Source organism: Megalobrama amblycephala, linkage group LG10 (assembly GCF_018812025.1).
Source record: "Megalobrama amblycephala isolate DHTTF-2021 linkage group LG10, ASM1881202v1, whole genome shotgun sequence".
Classification (NCBI taxonomy): domain Eukaryota; kingdom Metazoa; phylum Chordata; class Actinopteri; order Cypriniformes; family Xenocyprididae; genus Megalobrama; species Megalobrama amblycephala.
The window spans coordinates 13904680-13924633 of NC_063053.1; the positions used below are offsets into that span (position 1 = coordinate 13904680).

General features: G+C 37.7%; 1 protein-coding gene across 10 annotated transcripts in view; it reads left to right on the plus strand.

The window, feature by feature from the left end:
* Positions 1-2013: 2013 nt before the first annotated feature.
* zswim8 (zinc finger, SWIM-type containing 8) overlaps positions 2014-19954 on the plus strand; it is a 39614-nt gene continuing 21673 nt past the window's right edge. For 3 of the 10 annotated variants that reach the window (XR_007186761.1, XR_007186762.1, XM_048204673.1), the window contains exons 1-10: positions 2014-3611; positions 4716-4748; positions 8520-8673; positions 8828-8922; positions 11553-11725; positions 17093-17200; positions 17688-17769; positions 17875-17995; positions 18173-18374; positions 19545-19720. Coding sequence is in view for 8 of the 10 variants with exons in the window: in XM_048204673.1 (XP_048060630.1) it covers positions 3434-3611; positions 4716-4748; positions 8520-8673; positions 8828-8922; positions 11553-11725; positions 17093-17200; positions 17688-17769; positions 17875-17995; positions 18173-18374; positions 19545-19720 (1322 nt within the window). In the remaining 2 variants the exon portion in view is untranslated. The remainder of the gene's footprint in view (positions 3612-4715; positions 4749-8519; positions 8674-8827; positions 8923-11552; positions 11726-17092; positions 17201-17687; positions 17770-17874; positions 17996-18172; positions 18375-19544; positions 19721-19954) is intronic. The other 7 variants (XM_048204666.1, XM_048204667.1, XM_048204668.1 and 4 more) reach the window with 4 other exon arrangements.

Here is a 19954-nt window from a genome sequence, read left to right on the forward strand (position 1 = left end):
ATACTTTTGCGAAAGAACACAAAAGTGTTGTGAGCGAATATAAATGTATTGAAATATAATTATTCCTCCTATGTCATATTTCTTTTCATTACAGTGTTCCCTTAGGTGCTTTGTAGTATGTTGTAGCTGGTAAAAATTACAATACAAAACTCATATCCTCATATCTTAACTACGCTCAGACTTTTAAACCTAAAACTACGCATATTTATTTCACACATGGCCAGAATCTGCTGCTGAAAAGTAAATGATGTCATTTGTTATTATACTTCTGTCATTCATTATATTACATGGAAGTTGTGTTAAAGGGGCTTGAGTGATGTTGTTACATTTGCTTTCTGCTGTGTTCAGCCTTTTCTGTAGGCAGGCATTTATTCAGGTTTGTGTATTTATTTACATAATAGGATATAGGCTTACAAATTCATTGTTTCTTGTTTTGACTATTTAATTGAACTACAACAGTGGTGCTGTTTCATTCTAGTTGGTGTCCCAATTTAGAATCGTTGAAATTAGGCATAGACAACCAGTAATTACTAAAGACCACTTTAGTAATTAGTCAGGTTTAATGACAAAGCCATACTTACAATTCCATATAGTCCATTCTGTTCAAATTATTTAGATGTTTTGGTTCTTGATGCTCTATGAACAGTATGTTTTTCATCAATTCCAAACAGAAACTTTGATGTAATTATGTAAAAATGTATAGGTTGTTGTATGTTAAAACTGTGAATAAATGTTTAGACACCAAATTTACCATTTAACATAAAATGGAAACAATGGGATAAACAGATTTGAATGCATGTCCTTCCCTGCACTTCATTTTCTTATTCTGAAAATGATGATGGCAAAAACAAGCAAATCAAACTGCATAGTGTAATGTTAAGGCATCGTGATATTAATCATTCATCTCCAAAATTGAATTTGTATTAAACGTTTAAAATTTACACTGACTGCATTAACTACATTGGAACAAGCTCATTAAAAATAAACATATGGAACGTATTTGAATATGAATTATTATTGTTAATGGTGAAATTTAGAGCCTAGTTATGCTGCAGGGACACAAAAAATGTGATCATGCTTTATGTCAGCTAGTAATGATAATCAATTAAAAAAATTAGTTATTAGAAAAAATTATATATATATATATATATATATATATATATATATATATATATATATATTCAAAAGAACAAACAATTTGCCAGCATAAATGTTTCTAAGAACAGAATTAAAAATTTTAATTAATTAAAAAAAATCTAATATTACCTCCAGCAGTTTTGCAGAAATATTGAGACCCACTGTCTGTTACTTTGGACATCAAATAAAAAAAATCCTTTGTAATAATAAAGTTAATCCATTTTGACTTATCTTAATAATATCACATCTAGACCTAATTTTAAAACAGTCAAACAATTACTCATTTCAAGATAAATATAATAGAATTAGAATTATGCCATATTTGTCTGTTTCGGGCTTCCATGCTTCATTCATTTCAAACAAGCAATTTTTGTATATAAAAAGACATAAATGGTCTTATAGATTTACGTAGTATGTTGTAAATTGTAATCATATTAACCTTAGATTTGGGTGGCAACAAAATAAAATAAAATGATGCCCACTGAAATGGATACTGGGTCTGAAAATGATAAAAATCCACTATTTGTGTGATACCAACACAACAACATGAATTGTTACATTGCTCAAAGAAGCTCTATTCAAGGCTCATCCATTGTTATTCAATGGATGATCCAAGATTCATTCATTGTTATTAAGGTATATCAGTCCCAAGACCATGACAATCTGTTGCACAATATCCATTTGTTAGTAGCTAAGTATTAAGGTAAACCAAACAGTTTAAATGCATTATAAGTGATTTATGATTTAGTACTAAACTTGCATACTTACGAACAAATAACAGCAGTATAATTTATTGTGCAACACAAAACGCTTTAGCGAGCGACTAGTGTTTGTCTGGCTTTAATGTCGAGCGGAAGTGCGGATCAGCTGATGCTGGAGAGCCATCTTCATCTTCCCGAACAGAGCTGAGGAGAGGAGAGGGGGACAGGACAGAAAGAACAGGGGGATCTCGACTCCAAATGGTCAGCTTTTAAAGACATTTTGGATCCAGAGAGCGCTGGCTGCTTAGAAACGGAGGACTAGAAAAGAACCGGCCGGTGGCAAATGAAGACAAGCGGATGACAAGCTTATACACACAAAGGAGAAGACATATGAGGCAGCTAGAAGTGGCATAAAGACAAATGTGTTTTCCACGGATGGACGTCTGTCCCGGTCGAGGGGTCAAATCTGAATTTTAGTCGTCTGATTTTTTTTTTTTATAAACCCACACTGAGGCACAATGCTGAGATAAAAGCACTGGCCGGTCGTTTGTTTTGGGTAATCTGTGGATCGACAAGACTCGGATTAGGGACCAAGGCTTTTGTGCCAAAACATCAAAACAGTGTTATTCCGTCGGGTTATGTGTAGGGATATAAGCACAGGCCGTGTCAGCGCTTATTTTGACAGTTTTTGAAGTGTTTGGGATTTCGGGCTAGCCGGAACGCTAGCAGGCTAACCGACTAGCTTGTCGGAGTTAGCAGAGCTACCTCGATCGAAATAAAAACAACCGTACCTTGGTTGTTTTGGGTTAACACAGGTTTACTACTGTGATATGGCCTTATTTAAGAGAAATAACCCTGCAGTGGGTCACTAGGTGTACTTGGGGACCTGCTTTTCTTCACCGCTCTCTTGTTTTGTTAGCCGTAGAGCTGTTTTGGGACTCGAGGCTCAGCTGATAGGACGAACAGAGGAGAGGGGGTTTAAATGAGCATTTGAGTGAAAACAACTCCTGCTTGCTTAAACGCCCCGAACTCTGCTAACATGTTTACATGCAAGTGAGTCACTACAGTTCATGCTGTCATATAACATCACTTGCTATGTATTTTGAATACTACACTTAAGAGGGGCTTATTGATTTCAAAATCTTATTTCATCAGATTTAAACCTCAATAAAGGGCCAATAATACATATCTAAAGTGTTTTGTGCTGTAAGTCCACACTTGACGATGTAAGTCCACACTTGACGATGTAAGTCACCACTTATATAGGGGAAAAACTCATAAGTATATAAGTTTATTAAATCTTTTGCCATGGGTTGTCACTTTTTTCAAGAACTAGACCCCTAAGCGTCTCCAGCAATTGGGGTCTAAAAGCATGGATTAACTCCACATAACTGCACCGCAGTGATGTGCAAGTGCTCCATTTGACAACGTAAATATTCGTTTTTAAGAAACACAGGCTTTCTTGCGGGACTTCGCCGGGTGTTTGGGTTGAGTGTGAGTTCCCCCTCCCCCTGAGCGAGTGTCACTTTCTCAAAACAACAGAAGCGCAGAGGCACGTTCAGTTGAAGATTTCGGGTCTCCACACAGCGGATGTGATGGAACTGATGTTCGCTGAGTGGGAAGACGGAGAGAGGTTCTCCTTTGAAGATTCGGACCGTTTTGAGGAGGACTCCCTGTGCTCATTCATATCAGAGGCGGAAAGCCTCTGCCAGAACTGGAGAGGATGGAGGAAACAGTCTGCCGGCCCAAATTCACCCACTGTGAAGATTAAAGGTAATGGAAGATTGTCTTTGTGTGCTGTGAAATGCTTTATGTGCTGTCATTGTAACGTGAGCACACCGTTCCTTGGCATGGCTGCACTTTTGACCTTACTATGTATTCTTAACTTATGGATAACACTGTCACGTGACCTGCATGTTTAGAACTAAGTGATACTGCCTCCAAACATGGCCCTATTTGGACAATTTAGCTAACCTTTGTATGTCTTGGAGTTATTTTTGACTCATTTTTGATAAAGAATACACATTCGAGGAGTCAGGCATTGTCAAGAATATCTAAAAAACACTCTTAAAAAAATAAAAAAAAATAAAAAAAAAATGAAGTAGCACATAAAAAACAGTCATATCTTTTATATTTGGCCTGTCAACAGCATGTTAAATGAATCAATGAATGTACTGTTCTCTGTAATAGGGTTTGGTGTGATAAAAGGCCTCTCTGATATAATATAATCTTTAATCATTACGTAGCAACTTAAACCACTACAGTACTTTCAAAACACCTGTAGTACTAAAGCACATTTTTTTGCATGTCGAGATGAATTGATTTGTTGCAATGATTTTGCAAAGTGAGTCCATAGTGACTTTCAGACACAATGATTTTTTTTAGATGTATTTGAGAAATATGCATGTAAAACTGTTTTCTGTTAACAAATTGCATAGTAATACAGTTGTTTTAAAATATGTAGATGTAATGAAAATTGTATTTAAACTAACCAGAATATGTAAGTATATGCAATATATGTTGTTACAGCAGTATTCAATGCATTTTTTTCTGTTATAATTTCTTAAAATGGGTCTTTAGATCTGTTGTACTTAATGTATTTTTAGTTGTTTTCAATGTGAGTCAAATTTGACTTAAAGAACACAGGTGAGTGAAATGTTAGAGGACAATAGTAATCTTAAAGGGATAGTTCCCCCAAAAATGAATATTCTGTCATTTACTCTTCCTCATTTCTTTCCAACCCTGTATGACTTAATTTGTTTTGTGAACTAAAATAAGATATTTTCAAAAATGTCTGTTTTTTCCCCCATACCATGAAAGTCAATGGGTTGTATGAACCCCAACATTCTTCAAAATATCTTCTTTTGTGTTCCGCAGAAGAAAGTCATACAGGCTTGAAACAACATGAGGGTGAGTAAAAGATGACAATTTATATTTGGGCCAACTGTCCCTTTATTATGTTGACAAGATAGTGCAATGTCCAATTGTTATATGAATTTATGCATTTCTTTTTAGTTCTGGTTTAACTTAGATTTGTCGCTATGAAAATGTTTTACAGTATCATTTGCTTTTTTTCATCTCTAAGCAGTAAATCTAGATCTTGGATATTGTAGCACAACTATGAGGTTAAAATCATGTTGGAAACAACTTTGAGTTGCATTTGGTCAGTCACTCTGTATTACTGCAAGTTCTTTAAACTGCTGAAACTCCGTCCCACCAAAGACCCCGTGCTGTGCATGTGTTGAGAAAGTTGTCATTTGTGAAGGGAGAGACCTATGCTGCTGCAGATCCGTGAGCGGAGCATGTAGCATTTGTTGGATGAGTTAAGGAGGTTTGGAAAGGAAGGCCTGTGTGGTGTTTAGATTGAGAGTGAGTGAGTGTTGTGGGGGGTTGGGTGGAGTTGAGCAGCAGAGAGCTGTAAAAAGAGCTTTGTCTTGTGCAGGTCACTGCCTCAGAGCAGAGGATTGTGGTTAAACAAAAAAGCCAAATTTGATCAATCTGCATAATGCTGCTGATCTTGCACAGCCCAGTTTGAGATAGCAAATCCCCCTAGTTTTTATCTGAATCTGTTCCAAAAGTAAATCAGAGGTATTTCACGTGCCCGTTTTCTTGGCACTAGAACTGAGGGAACACAATCGCTTAGACATGGCTGTTTATATAGCACTCTGTAAACCGGGTGTCTTTGTTCTCAGATTGTTGGGCAGCAAGCGGTAGAGTTTGGAGCAGTAGGACGGCAGACCGCTCATGAGAGACTGTCTCACCTATTCACTGCCTCACAAAAGACAAAGCTGTTTCGCAGCCTGTGTTAACTCCTTTTCTGTTGGTCACCATGGTTTAGTCAGCCAAGACTGGCTATGAGTGTGCCACCTGATTCATTGGGATCTCGCTCACACTTATGCACATATTGTTGCTGAGCAGCTGTTTGTTGGCAGCATCATTAATGAGTCACCTGTCCCCTGTGAAGTCGTTGTCTCTATGACTCCCACTGTCTGTCTATAACGTATTTTTATATCTACTTGTGGTCTGGGTAATTCATCTCCAAAGTAGTTTAGCGTCTCATCTTTTGGCGGTTGGTTTTAGATTATGTGGGTGGCTGGTAATGGTGTGGTTTGCTTCTATTATTTGGCCGTGACACATATTTCAATGCTTAGCTTGACAGCCGAAACACCAGGTTGTTGGTAGACAGGTTGTCAGTAATTTTGCATCCTCTTTTTGTGAAGTTAATATCATTGTGTCCATTTTGACAATACTTGACAATTGTGCTTTTTGGATAAGGGTGATTGATTTAGATAAAAACACCATAGATAAAACAGTGTGTAACTTGACCTATTTTTCATAATATGGTCACATATTGTGGAAATGGACAGTCCTGCTGATTTTCCTTCATAAGGAATCAGATAAATAGAAATATATGGTGTTTTACAAGAATTTTTGAAATTGAGAAGCTTTATTGCTTTTATACAATGCTTCAATAGTGTTATATTAAATAACTTGCATTGTAGACACAATGTTGCCTGTTCAGTACTTTTGTAAAGGAAAAAAAAGTAAAAAGTATATATAAAAAAATCAGTGTGGAAAAAGGTTAAGCATCTTTGAACTGTTTTTTTTTTTTTTTTTTTTTTTTTTTTTTTTTCATTCCTGAATGAACTATGTAGCATATCAACATATGAAACTATGTTTTTAAACAAATCAGAAGATTAAAAAATTCAATAAGACAATCACTTATTTAATTCCTGAATGAATCAGTTTGTTGGAATAAATTGGTTGAATGATTCAATGATTTACTCTTTTGTGCTTTGTATTTACACTTCACCACTGCTTTACAAATATTTTCTGTATTTGACCCAAGTGTTCAAGTGGGCATGAAAAAGTGTGTGTAGAACTTTTGATGAACCAATGAGACACAATATTGTGTTGTAAAAATGCAAGTAAAGATTTGCTAAGGTTTATTTACACATTTTGATTTTCAGTTTGCATTTTAAAATAGGATTTAATGTGGATTTTGTGTGTTAAGGGCTCTGAGCTTTGGCATTTATCAGACCTGGGACAGTCTTGCACATTTACTTCCTGTCAAGTGCACATGCTCTTAAGTGGCCAAGACCGCAAGTGTGGGTATTGGGAGTAACCCGTAAAGACGGTCACTTGTTTTGTTCTTGAATGAATCAAAACGTTTTTGAAAAAAACAGTTTAATGAATGATTCAATGACTCGCTCAAAGAAATTTGCTTTCTACATGTAACCTCACAGAAGAGTCACTGAAGAATCTATTAATGCACTTTTTGCTTAATTTACAAAGTAATGCAAGTTTGTGTCCTTAATATTTTTATGTAGTAAGTAAACCTTTTTATAAAAACAGCAAGACAGTTGAGGCTGTGCTATTATACTAGTATAATCAGGTCTAAAGGTTTTTAGGAACAACATGCAGTGGAGTCACAATATAATATGTTAAAAAAACGTAGTAGTATGGCTTCAATTTGGCAGTTGTATAATGGCAGTTGTATAGTGACAGAGTATCGGTGCAGTGTCTGTCTGAATGTAATGTGAGATCCGGCTCTAAGGTGACCGAGTGCAGTGGATCACAGTGCCATTGCCTAAAGCTCTGTTATGATAATGACCTCCTGATGTTGGTGTTCATTTCAGATGGATCTTGCTTATATCTAATGAGATAAGTATGTCACTACAGCCTTGCAGCTCAATATAGTAAAGTTTCATTATATGTGCTGCCTCTGAAACCTGTGGCTGAGTTCACTTTAGGCTGTAGGCACAGATATTCAGTTGCTCTTAAAGGAGTGTCTTTTAGTCTGAGGATTTTTCATTCTTAATGCCTGGCCACTCTTATCATTGTCTGGAGGAAATTGGTGACTTGAATCCAGGACCCTGCAGGATACTGGAACCCCCCCCCACCCCCTCTCAGCGGACAGCATTTAGTCCCTGTTGGCAGCTGTCCTGTTTTCTCTCTATTTAGCCTTGAGTGTATATGAACAGTCTGATTTAGGAACAAAATAGGTTGCCTGAGGTCTTGAACCTCACTTCTCAGTCCTGTTCCCTTCATTTTAAAATAAGTCATTTGAACTGCAGCCATCTGTGTGACTATTGTTCAACTATTTGACAGAGATGCCAAGTATTTTTGATTGTTTAATGCAGAGTGGCTGTGACCGGAAAGTAGTGATTTTATCAACCTACTGATCTAGCCATCTCAAGGCCTGGTCACGCCAACACCAATGTTCGGCATGAGATTTTGGTCAGATTGGTCCAGTTCTGGATTCTTCCTCTGCTAGTATTCACTGTCGCTTAGAATCATGTTCTGTTTGTGAGAACCGCCAAATCATAGTTTTATGTAACATCAACAGCTCTGGGCATGTGACCACACTAAAATTTGGGGTATATTTTACTTTAAAGCTATTTTCACTCAGAAATTGCTAGTAAATTTCACCAATCATTACAAAGAAATGGCAAGTAGCACTGAATTAAACATGTATGGCTCTTTGTCTGTGAACAGACGCTTTAACAGCTGTTCATTCAAATTAAAATGTTTATTGCACAGAACTTTCGCACCAAATATTTGTCTTTGTGTGAACAGGCCTTCAGATTGCTGCTAAATATCCATTGATGTCATTAATTCTTTGAGTATGTTGTTTATCTGAAGCAGAAACAGTAACTCAGATGTCACTTCCTTTCTTAGATGGACAAGTCATCCCTTTGGTGGAGCTGTCGGCCAAGCAGGTGGCATTCCATATTCCGTTCGAAGTGGTGGAAAAGGTCTATCCTCCCGTTCCTGAGCAGCTCCAATTGCGGATCGCCTACTGGAGCTTTCCAGAGAACGAAGAGGATATCAGGTAAAAGCTCACAGACCTTGTGACAGATAATATATTATCAGCCTTTGGTTTGTGCTTTACCTTTATGCTCAACCAGATTAATGCTGTTTAGGATTTAGAATATGACCTGTTGAATGCTCTGTTTTAATTTCCTTCTCCTTTTCTGTTTGTGCAGATTATACTCTTGTTTGGCCAATGGCAGCCCTGATGAGTTCCAGCGTGGTGAGCAGCTCTATAGAGTGAGAGCTGTGAAAGACCCTCTGCAGATAGGTGAGAAATCAAAGACGTCCCACACATCCACCAGAAGCATTTACTGTATCATAAGTCCTGGGTTTTTGACCAAAAGATTCAGAAAGTCCCTTTAGTAGAATTGCTTTGCTGCATTAAACACTTTTCACATCAATCTTAATTGTTTTTAGGATACAAATCTTAAAATTGCGTCCTTGTGAGACACCTTTGGCTCTGATGTGCTCTGTACATTTTCAATGCCAAATCTTCAAATGGCCTGAGAGAGAACCAGAGGCATGGCAAGGCTGAGAGTATGTGGAAGTGGTTTGAGCTAAGGCTGTGTGAATGAATGCTGTTGTTGGAGGCAGTGAGGGAAATCATGATGCAGCTGGCCCAAGCCTGACCTTGCCTTCGCACATGCACACACCCTCCAGGGGTCTGACTGTGTGCCGATTCACAGTGTTTAAACTGTCAGTAGAATGCAGACAACTTTTCAAAAGGCCCAAACTAACCTTTAAACTTTTTCAGGATTAGTAATGAATCAATATATGCTACCATTCAAATTTTGGGGGCTGTAAGATTTTTTTTATTATTATTTATTTATTTATTTTTATTTTATGAAAAACATTTAATCCAGTGATGGCAAAGCTAAATTTTCAGCATCATTACTCCAGTCTTCAGTGTCTCAAGATCCTTCAGAAATTATTCTTATATGCTGATTTGGTGCCCAGATAACATTTCTATGCTGCTTCATATTTTTGTGGAAACCATGATGCATTATTATAGGATTCTTTGAATAGCAAGTCCAAAAGAACAGCATTTTTTTGAAGTGGAAATCTTTTGTAACACCATAAATCTCTTTACTGTCCTATTTGATCAATTTAATGTATCCTTGCTGAATTAAAGTATTCATTTCTTTATAAAAAATCTTGAACACATTTTTTTTGAATGGTAGTGTATATCGGTATAAATAATTTGCATATTTGAGATCTGTGTTTGTTTTATATTGCAATATATTGGTCACCTGCTTTCTGAATATCATCATTGCATTGGTTTTAAAAAAACACAGATGGTGGAGTTAGATGTGTTGCCATCTTTAACTGGGAAACACAGTTTGCACAGTTTAACTATATATTTTGCATATCTTTGGAAATCTTCTAATTTGTCAATGCAAACTTATTCAGGTCTTAAAATGTCTTTTTTGGGCTCAAGATTAGCATGAGTCAGATACTTCAGGGTAAGATATGTCAGTAGCTCTAATAATAATAGTGATCTTGCTGTTTAAACATCATAAATTTCGAGAGAAGCATACTTCAGGTTTTTGGTTGCATTTTGACCACTCACTGTGTTTGGTTCTTCTTATGTATGTGAGTTTCGGTCACTGCTTTCCGTTTACAGTGTGGTAGAAGATTTTTAGGATGATTTATGATCAATTTATACTGAAAAGACCATAAAACAAATCCTCCCCTAACTGCCCTGGCCAATCAGTGACCACCACACTGACCTCCTGACTGCCCGTCAAGGCCAAATCAAATGTTTTCAGTCACTCCACCAGAGTGGAGCTAGAACGGTCTGACACAGAACAGCTGCACCTAAAAGGGAAGTGCTTCCAAAACTCTTCCATTTGCACTGTTTAGCCCTTATAGTGAGAATACAGTGCTAATGAGACCATAAGCTTCAAGGATCAGCCTTTTCACAACATGCCCAAACTCCTTGGTTGTTATAGACCTATTAATCTATTCAGCAAACATTGCTGCATTGCCCACTGGATATGAGTCACATAGACCCATTCAGTCACTTAATTTGTGGTTCATGTGAGGTAAATTATCAGTTTAATCAGAGATTAAGTTTGCCATGACTGTAAATATAACAATATCACTAATACTCATAACTGATAACCCAGTGACATTTGCAATCATGATGTGCTTATTGACCCAGCCAGCTGTTCTCTTAATTAAAGAAAGAAGAAAAAAAAAAAAGTTTTATACAAAGGGTTTTTCTTTTCTTTTCTTTTTTTTTTTTTTTTAAATCAAGATTGATTATGAAATCTTTGGGCCTTTTGTTTTATCAGGGACAACCGACAGGAGAATGTGGGTCAGGAATAAAGGCGTAGAGGGGTGCTTTTGGCACCGACAGGTAGACTGAAAGAAAAAAAGAGGCAGTGTAGTAGAGTTGGCTTGAGGAGGCCCGTTGAATTTGGAACAGGAGCTATAAGCTGAAACCACTCACCACCCCCACCTCTGCTCTTACTGGCCAGAGGAGTGCTGGCCGCTGTCCAGTGGTAAAAGCTTTCGGCCAACCCCCTGCACTCGACTCTTCACACACACATTTGGACTGTTTCTTTCTCTCTTTCCATCTCAGATGTCTTTCATTTCCTGTATGGTCTGTGTACAGTTCAGTTGCTGTTATATCATTCAGGCTTACAGTCAGCAAACTCCCTCAGCCTTTTAAACATTAATGTTTCCCAATTTTTTTTAAATGCCTCCTTGCGTCAGGTGCAAATATGATGTTTTCAGAATAATCCCTCTAAAAACAAAAAAAAAAGTTTTTATATTAAACAGTATTTTACAACCATTAACTCCCTAATAATTTGGATGTTTTTATCCAGAATGTGAACTAGTTTTGTGTTGAAATGTTACCAAAGACTGACATGCTTTTGTTCTCTTAAACAGGTTTCCACCTTAGTGCCACAGTAGTGTCGCCCCAGGCCGGCCAATCAAAAGGAGCCTACAATGTGGCTGTAATGTTTGACCGCTGCCGCATCACTTCCTGTAGCTGCACCTGTGGAGCAGGAGCCAAATGGTGTGCCCACGTTGTGGCCCTCTGCCTCTTCAGAATTCACAATGTAAGAGATTGTAGATGCACACATTGTCCTCTAGCTTGGGAAACATTGTTTATCTGTATCATTTATCGTATGATATTAGAGATATTTAATTGTGCATGTTTTATTTAGCCTATTTTTAAATTTAGATAATCCTAATACTTTTGAATAACTTTTTAACTTTTTTTTTTTTTTTTGTCTTTTAGTCTGAATATGTTAGCCTTACTGTTATTTATAAGCTAGTGTGCTCCAAAACAATGACGAAATATGCGTTTAGAAGATAAAAGCATTTAAAAATTAGTCTCACTTCTGCCAATATGGATCAGTGATTTTGATGACATCACCCTGCACTTAAGCTTCTCATCAGATTTTCTGTCCAATCAAATGCTCTCTTGAATCTAAAGTGTCCCATCCCTTACATTATATGGCCGAGCTGTGATATAAATGAAACGCTATTGGCTATTTTAAAAAAGGGGAGGGGCTGTTTGATATATCCGCCTTATCTTCCGGTTTCAGTGGAAATTGTCAATGCATTGAATAACTCCAAGTGTTTCAAGGCACTTCAGTGGGCCTTTAAATATGAAGTGCTACGCACAAGCTATTTAAGACCGTGCTATAATTCAACGACAAATGCTAGGCTAAGACACTCTTCTCCACTCCTCAAATACATAAAACATTAGCCTTTAAATATACATAATTTGTGGTTTTATCGAGTAAAGAAAATCTTATTCAAATAACCAGTTCTTTATTTCCATTGCATTGCAAACGAGCAGAGATGGTCCAAACTTTATTCGTGACGGGGCTGGGTGGAGTTATGAGGTTTTACCAACAATTTGAGGATCCAGTGGAGTTACGAGGTTACTCTTTTTAATACTTTCATCAATATGGAGATACAAGGTTTCCGCCCAACACAATATATTTTTCCTGTGGTATTTTGCATATACAGGTGCTGGTCATATAATTAGAATATCATCAAAAAGTTTATTTATTTCACTAATTCCTTTCAAAAAGTGAAACTTGTATATTATATTCATTCATTACACACAGACTGATATATTTCAAATGTTTATTTCTTTTAATTTTGATGATTATAACTGACAACTAAGGAAAATCCCAAATTCAGTATCTCAGAAAATTTGAATATTACTTAAGACCAATACAAAGAAAGGATTTTTAGAAATCTTGGCCAACTGAAAAGTATAAACATGAAAAGTATGAGCATGTACAGCACTCAATACTTAGTTGGGGCTCCTTTTGCCTGAATTACTGCAGCAATGCGGCGTGGCATGGAGTTGATCAGTCTGTGGCACTGCTCAGGTGTTATGAGAGCCCAGGTTGCTCTAATAGTGGCCTTCAGCTCTTCTGCATTGTTGGGTCTGGCCAATTAAAAACAGAGATACCATGGTCCTTAAACCAGGTACTGGTAGCTTTGGCACTGTGTGCAGGTGCCAAGCCCTGTTGGAAAATGAAATCTGCATCTCCATAAAGTTGGTCAGCAGCAGGAAGCATGAAGTGCTCTAAAACTTCCTGGTATATGGCTGCGTTGACCTTGGACCTCAGAAAACACAGTGGACCAACACCAGCAGATGACATGGCACCCCAAACCATCACTGACTGTGGAAACTTTACACTGGACCTCAAGCAACGTGGATTGTGTGCCTCTCCTCTCTTCCTCCAGACTCTGGGACCCTGATTTCCAAAGGAAATACAAAATTTACTTTCATCAGAGAACATAACTTTGGACCACTCAGCAGCAGTCCAGTCCTTTTTGTCTTTAGCCCAGGCGAGATGCTTCTGACCATGTCTGTTGTTCAAGAGTGGCTTGACACAAGGAATGTGACAGCTGAAACCCATGTCTTGCATACGTCTGTGTGTAGTGGTTCTTGAAGCACTGACTCCAGCTGCAGTCCACTCTTTGTGAATCTCCCCCACATTTTTGAATGGGTTTTGTTTCACAATCACAATCAATAATTAGGATATAGAAATTGGGCAATGTGCATGTTGATCCAGATGATTGCGTCTTCTGAAGTCCTCGCAGGAGTTGGCGCTGTCTCTTCATAGGTGTTGGTCATCTGAGGTCTTCTTAAGAGGCTGGATCCAACTGAAGCTGATGTCCTCTCTAGTCACCTTGGAAAGCAAAGCCCTTTTGTGTCTTGCCCTCCTTGTGCAAGGTGTCAGTGGTCGTCTTTTGGACAACTGTCAAGTCAGCAGTCTTCCCCATGATTGTGTAGCCTACAGAAGTAGACTGAGAGACCATTTAAAGGCCTTTGCAGGTGTTTTGAGTTACTTAGCTGATTAGAATGTGGCACCAGGTGTCTTCAATATTGAACCTTTTCACAATATTCTAATTTTCTGAGATACTGAATGAGATTTTCCTTAGTTGTCAGTTATAATAATCATCAAAATTAATAGAAATAAACATTTGAAATATATCGTAATGAATGAATATAATATACAAGTTTCACTATTTGAATGGAATTGGTGAAATAAATCAACTTTTTGATGATATTCTAATTATATGACCAGCACCTGTATATGTATATGTATATGTATATGTGTATAATTTTTCTAAGGATAGTACATTTACTGAGATGACCTTTATGTTGAAGCTGGAATTTGGACTAGGGCAAAATACAGAGCTTAAAATAGAAAAGCATATTTTAATGTGTCTGTTTATGAACTAACAATGCAACTTCATTTGTAACATACTTAAGGTTCGAAAAAATGAATACATTAAAAGAAAACTACTTAAGGCTACTGTTCTAATTATGTCTCAAAACAACATATACACAGGAATTTTAATACGCACAGTGGCCTGGTTCAGATGGACGTATCTGTGGGGAAGATTTCACGTACAGCACATGCACGATCTGTCTCTAGGTTTCTATCTGTGCAGAGTGACCGTGGGCGTGAGAGCACTGAGAAGCTTTTGATTAGGTTTGATGCCTCCCTGTGGAGTCAGGAGGGTGGAGGGTAGGATCTGCTCTGCTGTGATATCCAACCCCCCGTAGGAGGGCCTGCCACAGTCAGATAGACCCGGCGGCCCGGGCCGTGGGTGGCATTTAGCATTTGCATGTGGGCTTTGTCTTCTGTTTGCTGCCGTTGGGGGAAATTATAACAAACTTATTTTGCATAAACTTTTCTTGCATGGTTTGGTTTTGTTGTACATAACAAATACACAATTCCCCTGTTTAGTTTCTTATAGCTGTCGCTAGAAATCCATTGCATTTATTTGTATATAATATTATAATTTTGGAAAAGTAAAGGAAAAAGGACGAGAATTAAACTCTTAAGGTAGTGTTTGCAACATGACACCTGCCCATATTTGTAGGTTTCGGTGTTTCTTATCTTAAACAGTCTCTTGGCAAAAAGCTTTGAGAATGTTTCATTTTAATGCACTTACTATCATTGTGCATTCCTGTGTGTTGCAACCAGCTCTAGAGTCTATTCTGCTATTGTGAGTTGAATAAACAGTATATTCTTAGTTCTCCTATGCTATGAAACCTTTATCAGCCACACAGGAATTTTAGTAAATCATTGACACTTAAGACTTCATATCTTGCAGCAGAATCTCTTCACTTGCTGCTTTGCGTGTTGAGGCCGTGTCTGATGAGGTTAACTATCATTTTCTCACATCACAGCCTGCAGCCTGAAGTTCAAATGCTTTAGGCTTGACATTTAGACCACCTACTTGACAGTATCGCAGAGATTGTCACAAAGTTTAATGCATTCCTGCAGACTTTATTCTAAATCCTTAGCAGAACATGACAACAAGAAAGATACAGTCACCGAACTCACAGTCATTGATACTACTGGATTATAATATAGTATAGTAGCTAGAGAGGCATGCACCAGTGATAAACGTTGTGTGTCAAGTCATTAGACCTTTCATTTTGTATCATCTCTGTGCCCTTTAACTATTTGAGTGGGCTTGTGTGTTTTTTCTTTTTTTTTTTCTTTTTTTTTCCCACATGCAGTGAGCTGTCCTCACAGCTCAAATTGCATCAATATATCTCACCATACTAATTAAGCTGGTTGCAACTTGGATTAAAAACATTTTAACTGACCTGATTTGAAAACATTATAAACCAAAATGACCATAATTTCCCCCAAACTGATTTCGAATAGTAACAACCAGGGTAATTACAGGGTAACCTTTTGCTGGAATGCCGTCTTTTAGCCAGTTTTCATGTTTTTCACATTTGCCATTTACTTGAATTGTCAAATATTGCAAGAATCCTAAGCCATTTGCAATGTTGACCACTGCCATAATGGGCAAATTGAATGAGTGTTTGGGTTGTTATATTATATTATATTATATTATATTATATTATATTATATTATATTATATTATATTATATTATATTATATTATATTATATTATATTATATATATATATTATATTATTTTATATCATATCACTTTAGGGTCCAATTCTCACTATTAACTAGTGGCTTATTAGCATGCATATTACTAGGATAATGGCTGTTTATTCGAACTTATAAAGCACATATTAATACCTTATTTTGCATGACCATATTCTAAATCCCTAATCCTACCCAATACCTAAACTTAACAACTACCTTACTAACTATTAATAATCAGTAATTAGGAGTTTATTGAGGGAAAATTTGTAGTTATTAGTTTTTAATGAGATATATAGGAGGGATGGGTGTCCCTCATAAAAAAAAAAAAAAAAAATCATCATAATGAGGATCTTTGGCATCAAGAAGATTGAAAACCCCCTGAGTTAGTATACATTTTGTGTGAATTATCTGCAGAACGATCAGTCTCATTGTGTATGAAAGTATGTGCTCTCTCATAGTTAGACTCTCAGCCACGTGGCTAATCCAGCACTCAGTCATACTGGGGTGTGTTGTCCAGGAATCCTAAATGTTTCCGTCCTCCTTATCCTCAGTGCAGTTCTCCAGGTCTATCCTTCATCCATCCTCTTCACCCCCCCCCCCATCCTCCATCTCCCAGACACAGCCAACACATTACACTCCAGTAGTTCACAATGCTTCCCCCACGGGACACTCTGCATTCTCTTTAATAATCTCACTATGAGCTAAAGAGAGAATTAGCTCTGATCGGCTCAAAGCATGTCTATCTGGAGCTCATATATTATGTATGGGCCAGTTGCAAATGAGGGGTATTCTGCTCATGGTGGAGACACATGCTGGAGGAAAGTACCAGGTGATGGCACACTGGGACAGCCACCTGAAGGCATCAAAGCCTCCAGACACATTAGAAATGCACAGAGTGTTTGCTAATGAGCAGACTGCACCGGTTTAGTTTGCACTAATGAGTAGGTTAAAGCACTGAAGCTTAATTTCAGTTATGTCGGCCAACTTCAAATATCAGTGACTCTTTGCATGTGTTTGTCTATAGGCTTCTGCAGTTTGTCTTCGAGCACCTGTGTCAGAGTCCCTGTCCAGATTACAGCGGGATCAACTCCAGAAGTTTGCACAATACCTCATCAGTGAACTCCCACAGCAGGTGAGGCGTGCATTTTTTTTTTTTTTGTTCTTATAAATTGAGATGCTCTCATTGCTCATAGCTTCTCTGAGCTCTAAAGTGTCTTTGCACAGCTCTAAATAACTGTGATGAAGTGCACACAGTGGCCTCATTGTCCATATTAGGGTGTGATGGCTCAGATTTCTCACAGTTCGGTTTGTATCACGGTTCTGTGTTCATGGCTTCGGTGTGGTTCTGTAAATACTTGGTACAGTATGAGGCGGAAAACAATTACCAATAGTATTTAAGTGGTAAATGCTAATGTTTTATATTTTTTCAAAGAGACTATGTATAATGCCATCATAATCTTAATATTATTACTTTTATATAATATATTTAATATTTAATATTTAAAAAAAAAAAAAATTATCGCTTAAATATAAAAAAAAATCTTTGATCAGATCATTTGTTTTGTCTGATGTTAAATTAATTTCTGGCTTTATTGTGATTTTCTGTTTTGTATCTGCAGATCTTGCCGACAGCTCAGCGTCTTTTGGATGAGCTTCTTTCCTCCCAGTCTACGGCTATTAACACCGTGTGTGGAGCCCCGGGTATGCACTGACCTACAAACCGCAATTAATGAATTTCTAATCTTCTGTGAAGATATGCAGATCTTGTATATCCTCATTTTTCTTTTCTAACGATTGGTTCAACAGATCCTACTGCTGGCCCTTCAGCCTCTGACCAGAGCACCTGGTATCTAGATGAGTCCACGCTCAGTGACAACATAAAGAAGACCCTGCACAAGTTCTGTGGCCCCTCACCAGTTGTGTTTAGGTAAAGGCAACCAGACTGGTACTACCTAGAGTGTAGCACAGTTTCCTGTTGTCAGCTGTGTTCTGAACCTTTGTTTCTCAACCAGGCAATCTTGAGCTAGTTTTAGGGGGTACTTTTTTTAAATTCCTCCCCAAGTAGTAAATATATTCTGTTCTTTTTTTTGCTTGTTGTTCTCAGTGATGTAAACTCCATGTATCTGTCGTCCACTGAGCCTCCGGCAGCTGCTGAATGGGCTTGTTTGCTGAGGCCCCTACGAGGTAGAGAGCCAGAGGGCATCTGGAACCTTCTGTCCATCGTCAGAGAGATGTTTAAGAGGAGAGATAGCAATGCTGCGCCTCTGTTAGAGATCCTCACTGAACAGTGTCTCACCCACGAACAGGTACCAAACCTGACTCTGCCACACTTCACACCCCATGGTGACAGTTTGTGTAAAAAATTGCATCATCCTGCTGCAAACACTTGTCACATTTGTGCCTGCATTCAAGCCATTTTATTTTGTATTTTATTTTATTTCAAAATGAAATTAAATATTTAGTTGTTGACTAGGGCTGGACGATTAATCGAAAAGTAATCGGAACCGAAATTCAGAACCTCTAACCGACGTAATTTTCCCATGTCGGTTATTTCGTTTTTTTAATCCTGTTAATACTTCCCCCTTAAAGTGTAGACATCACGTGTAGCCACGTGACTCTGCCCCATCCAGTCAGTGGCATAAAAGCAACACGGAGGTGAATGCCGGTTCAACACATAGTGATGGCGTGCGAGCAGTGAGCCTTGCATCTTCACTAAACTTTGTCAGTTGTATTTGTTATAAGGATTACCAGTTTGGACATTCAAGTGATTTTAGAAGATTGGATGTATATTATTCCGAGCTACCATGCTCGTGCAGCTGCATTGTGGCACAAACACTCATACAAACAGTAGCTGCGCAAAACGTGAAGATCGCGCGCACAGAGAGGAATGCAGAAACTAGTTGTCAGCGCTGTCCTGTGATTTATCACTAAAATAGCTTAGAAACTCAAAACTTATAGCATATATTTTTCTACTTTTGAAAGAACTATTTACAACCCACAGTTTCACAATTAATAGAGAGACGGTATGACTAATTCACACATGCAATCGCTCTCATTATTGGTACTGTACTAATTTATCTTTATCTGATTTACATCGAGCAGAAATCTGTAAGAAATGTTACAAACCATAGATAAAATAACTGCTGAAAGTGAGCTATGTCATGTCAGATCACTCTTTCAAAAGAAAAAATATCCCACCTTTAATAGTCAATCATATTTACAGTATAAAAATAAAAAGTGAACTATGGGAGCCAAAAAAAAAAAACAAAACAGAAAAAACGGAAACAAAATAATCATTCATTAATCGTAATCGTGGTAAAATGTTCAATTAATCGAGGTTTTGATTTTAGGCCATAATTGTCCAGCCCTATTGTTGACCGTATATGCTTAATATTGGATTGGAGATGCATTTAAAACTCAATACTTTAAAAAAAAATATTCTAATGGTACTCTACTGCTCTTTGTTCTTTCTCCAGATCATTGGTTGGTGGTACAGTGTGAGAACATCCGCCTCTCACAGCAGTGCCAGCGGGCACACAGGTCGTAGTAATGGGCAGACAGAGGTTGCGGCACATGCATGTGCCAGTATGTGTGATGAGATGGTTGTCTTATGGAGACTGGCAGTGCTAGACCCTACCATGAGTCCCCAGAGGTGAGTACCTTAGTACACCTGGTTAAAGGATTAGTTCACCCAAAAATGAAAATTGTCATTAATTACTCACCCTCGTGTCGTTCCACATCCGTAAGAATTTCGTTCATCTTCAGAACACAAATGAAGATATTTTTTTATGAAATCCGAAAGGGTTTCCGTCCCTCCATAGGGATCCAACACAACTACCACTTTCAAGGTACAAAAGGGGGCTTTCACACTGGGCTCGCTTGCCGC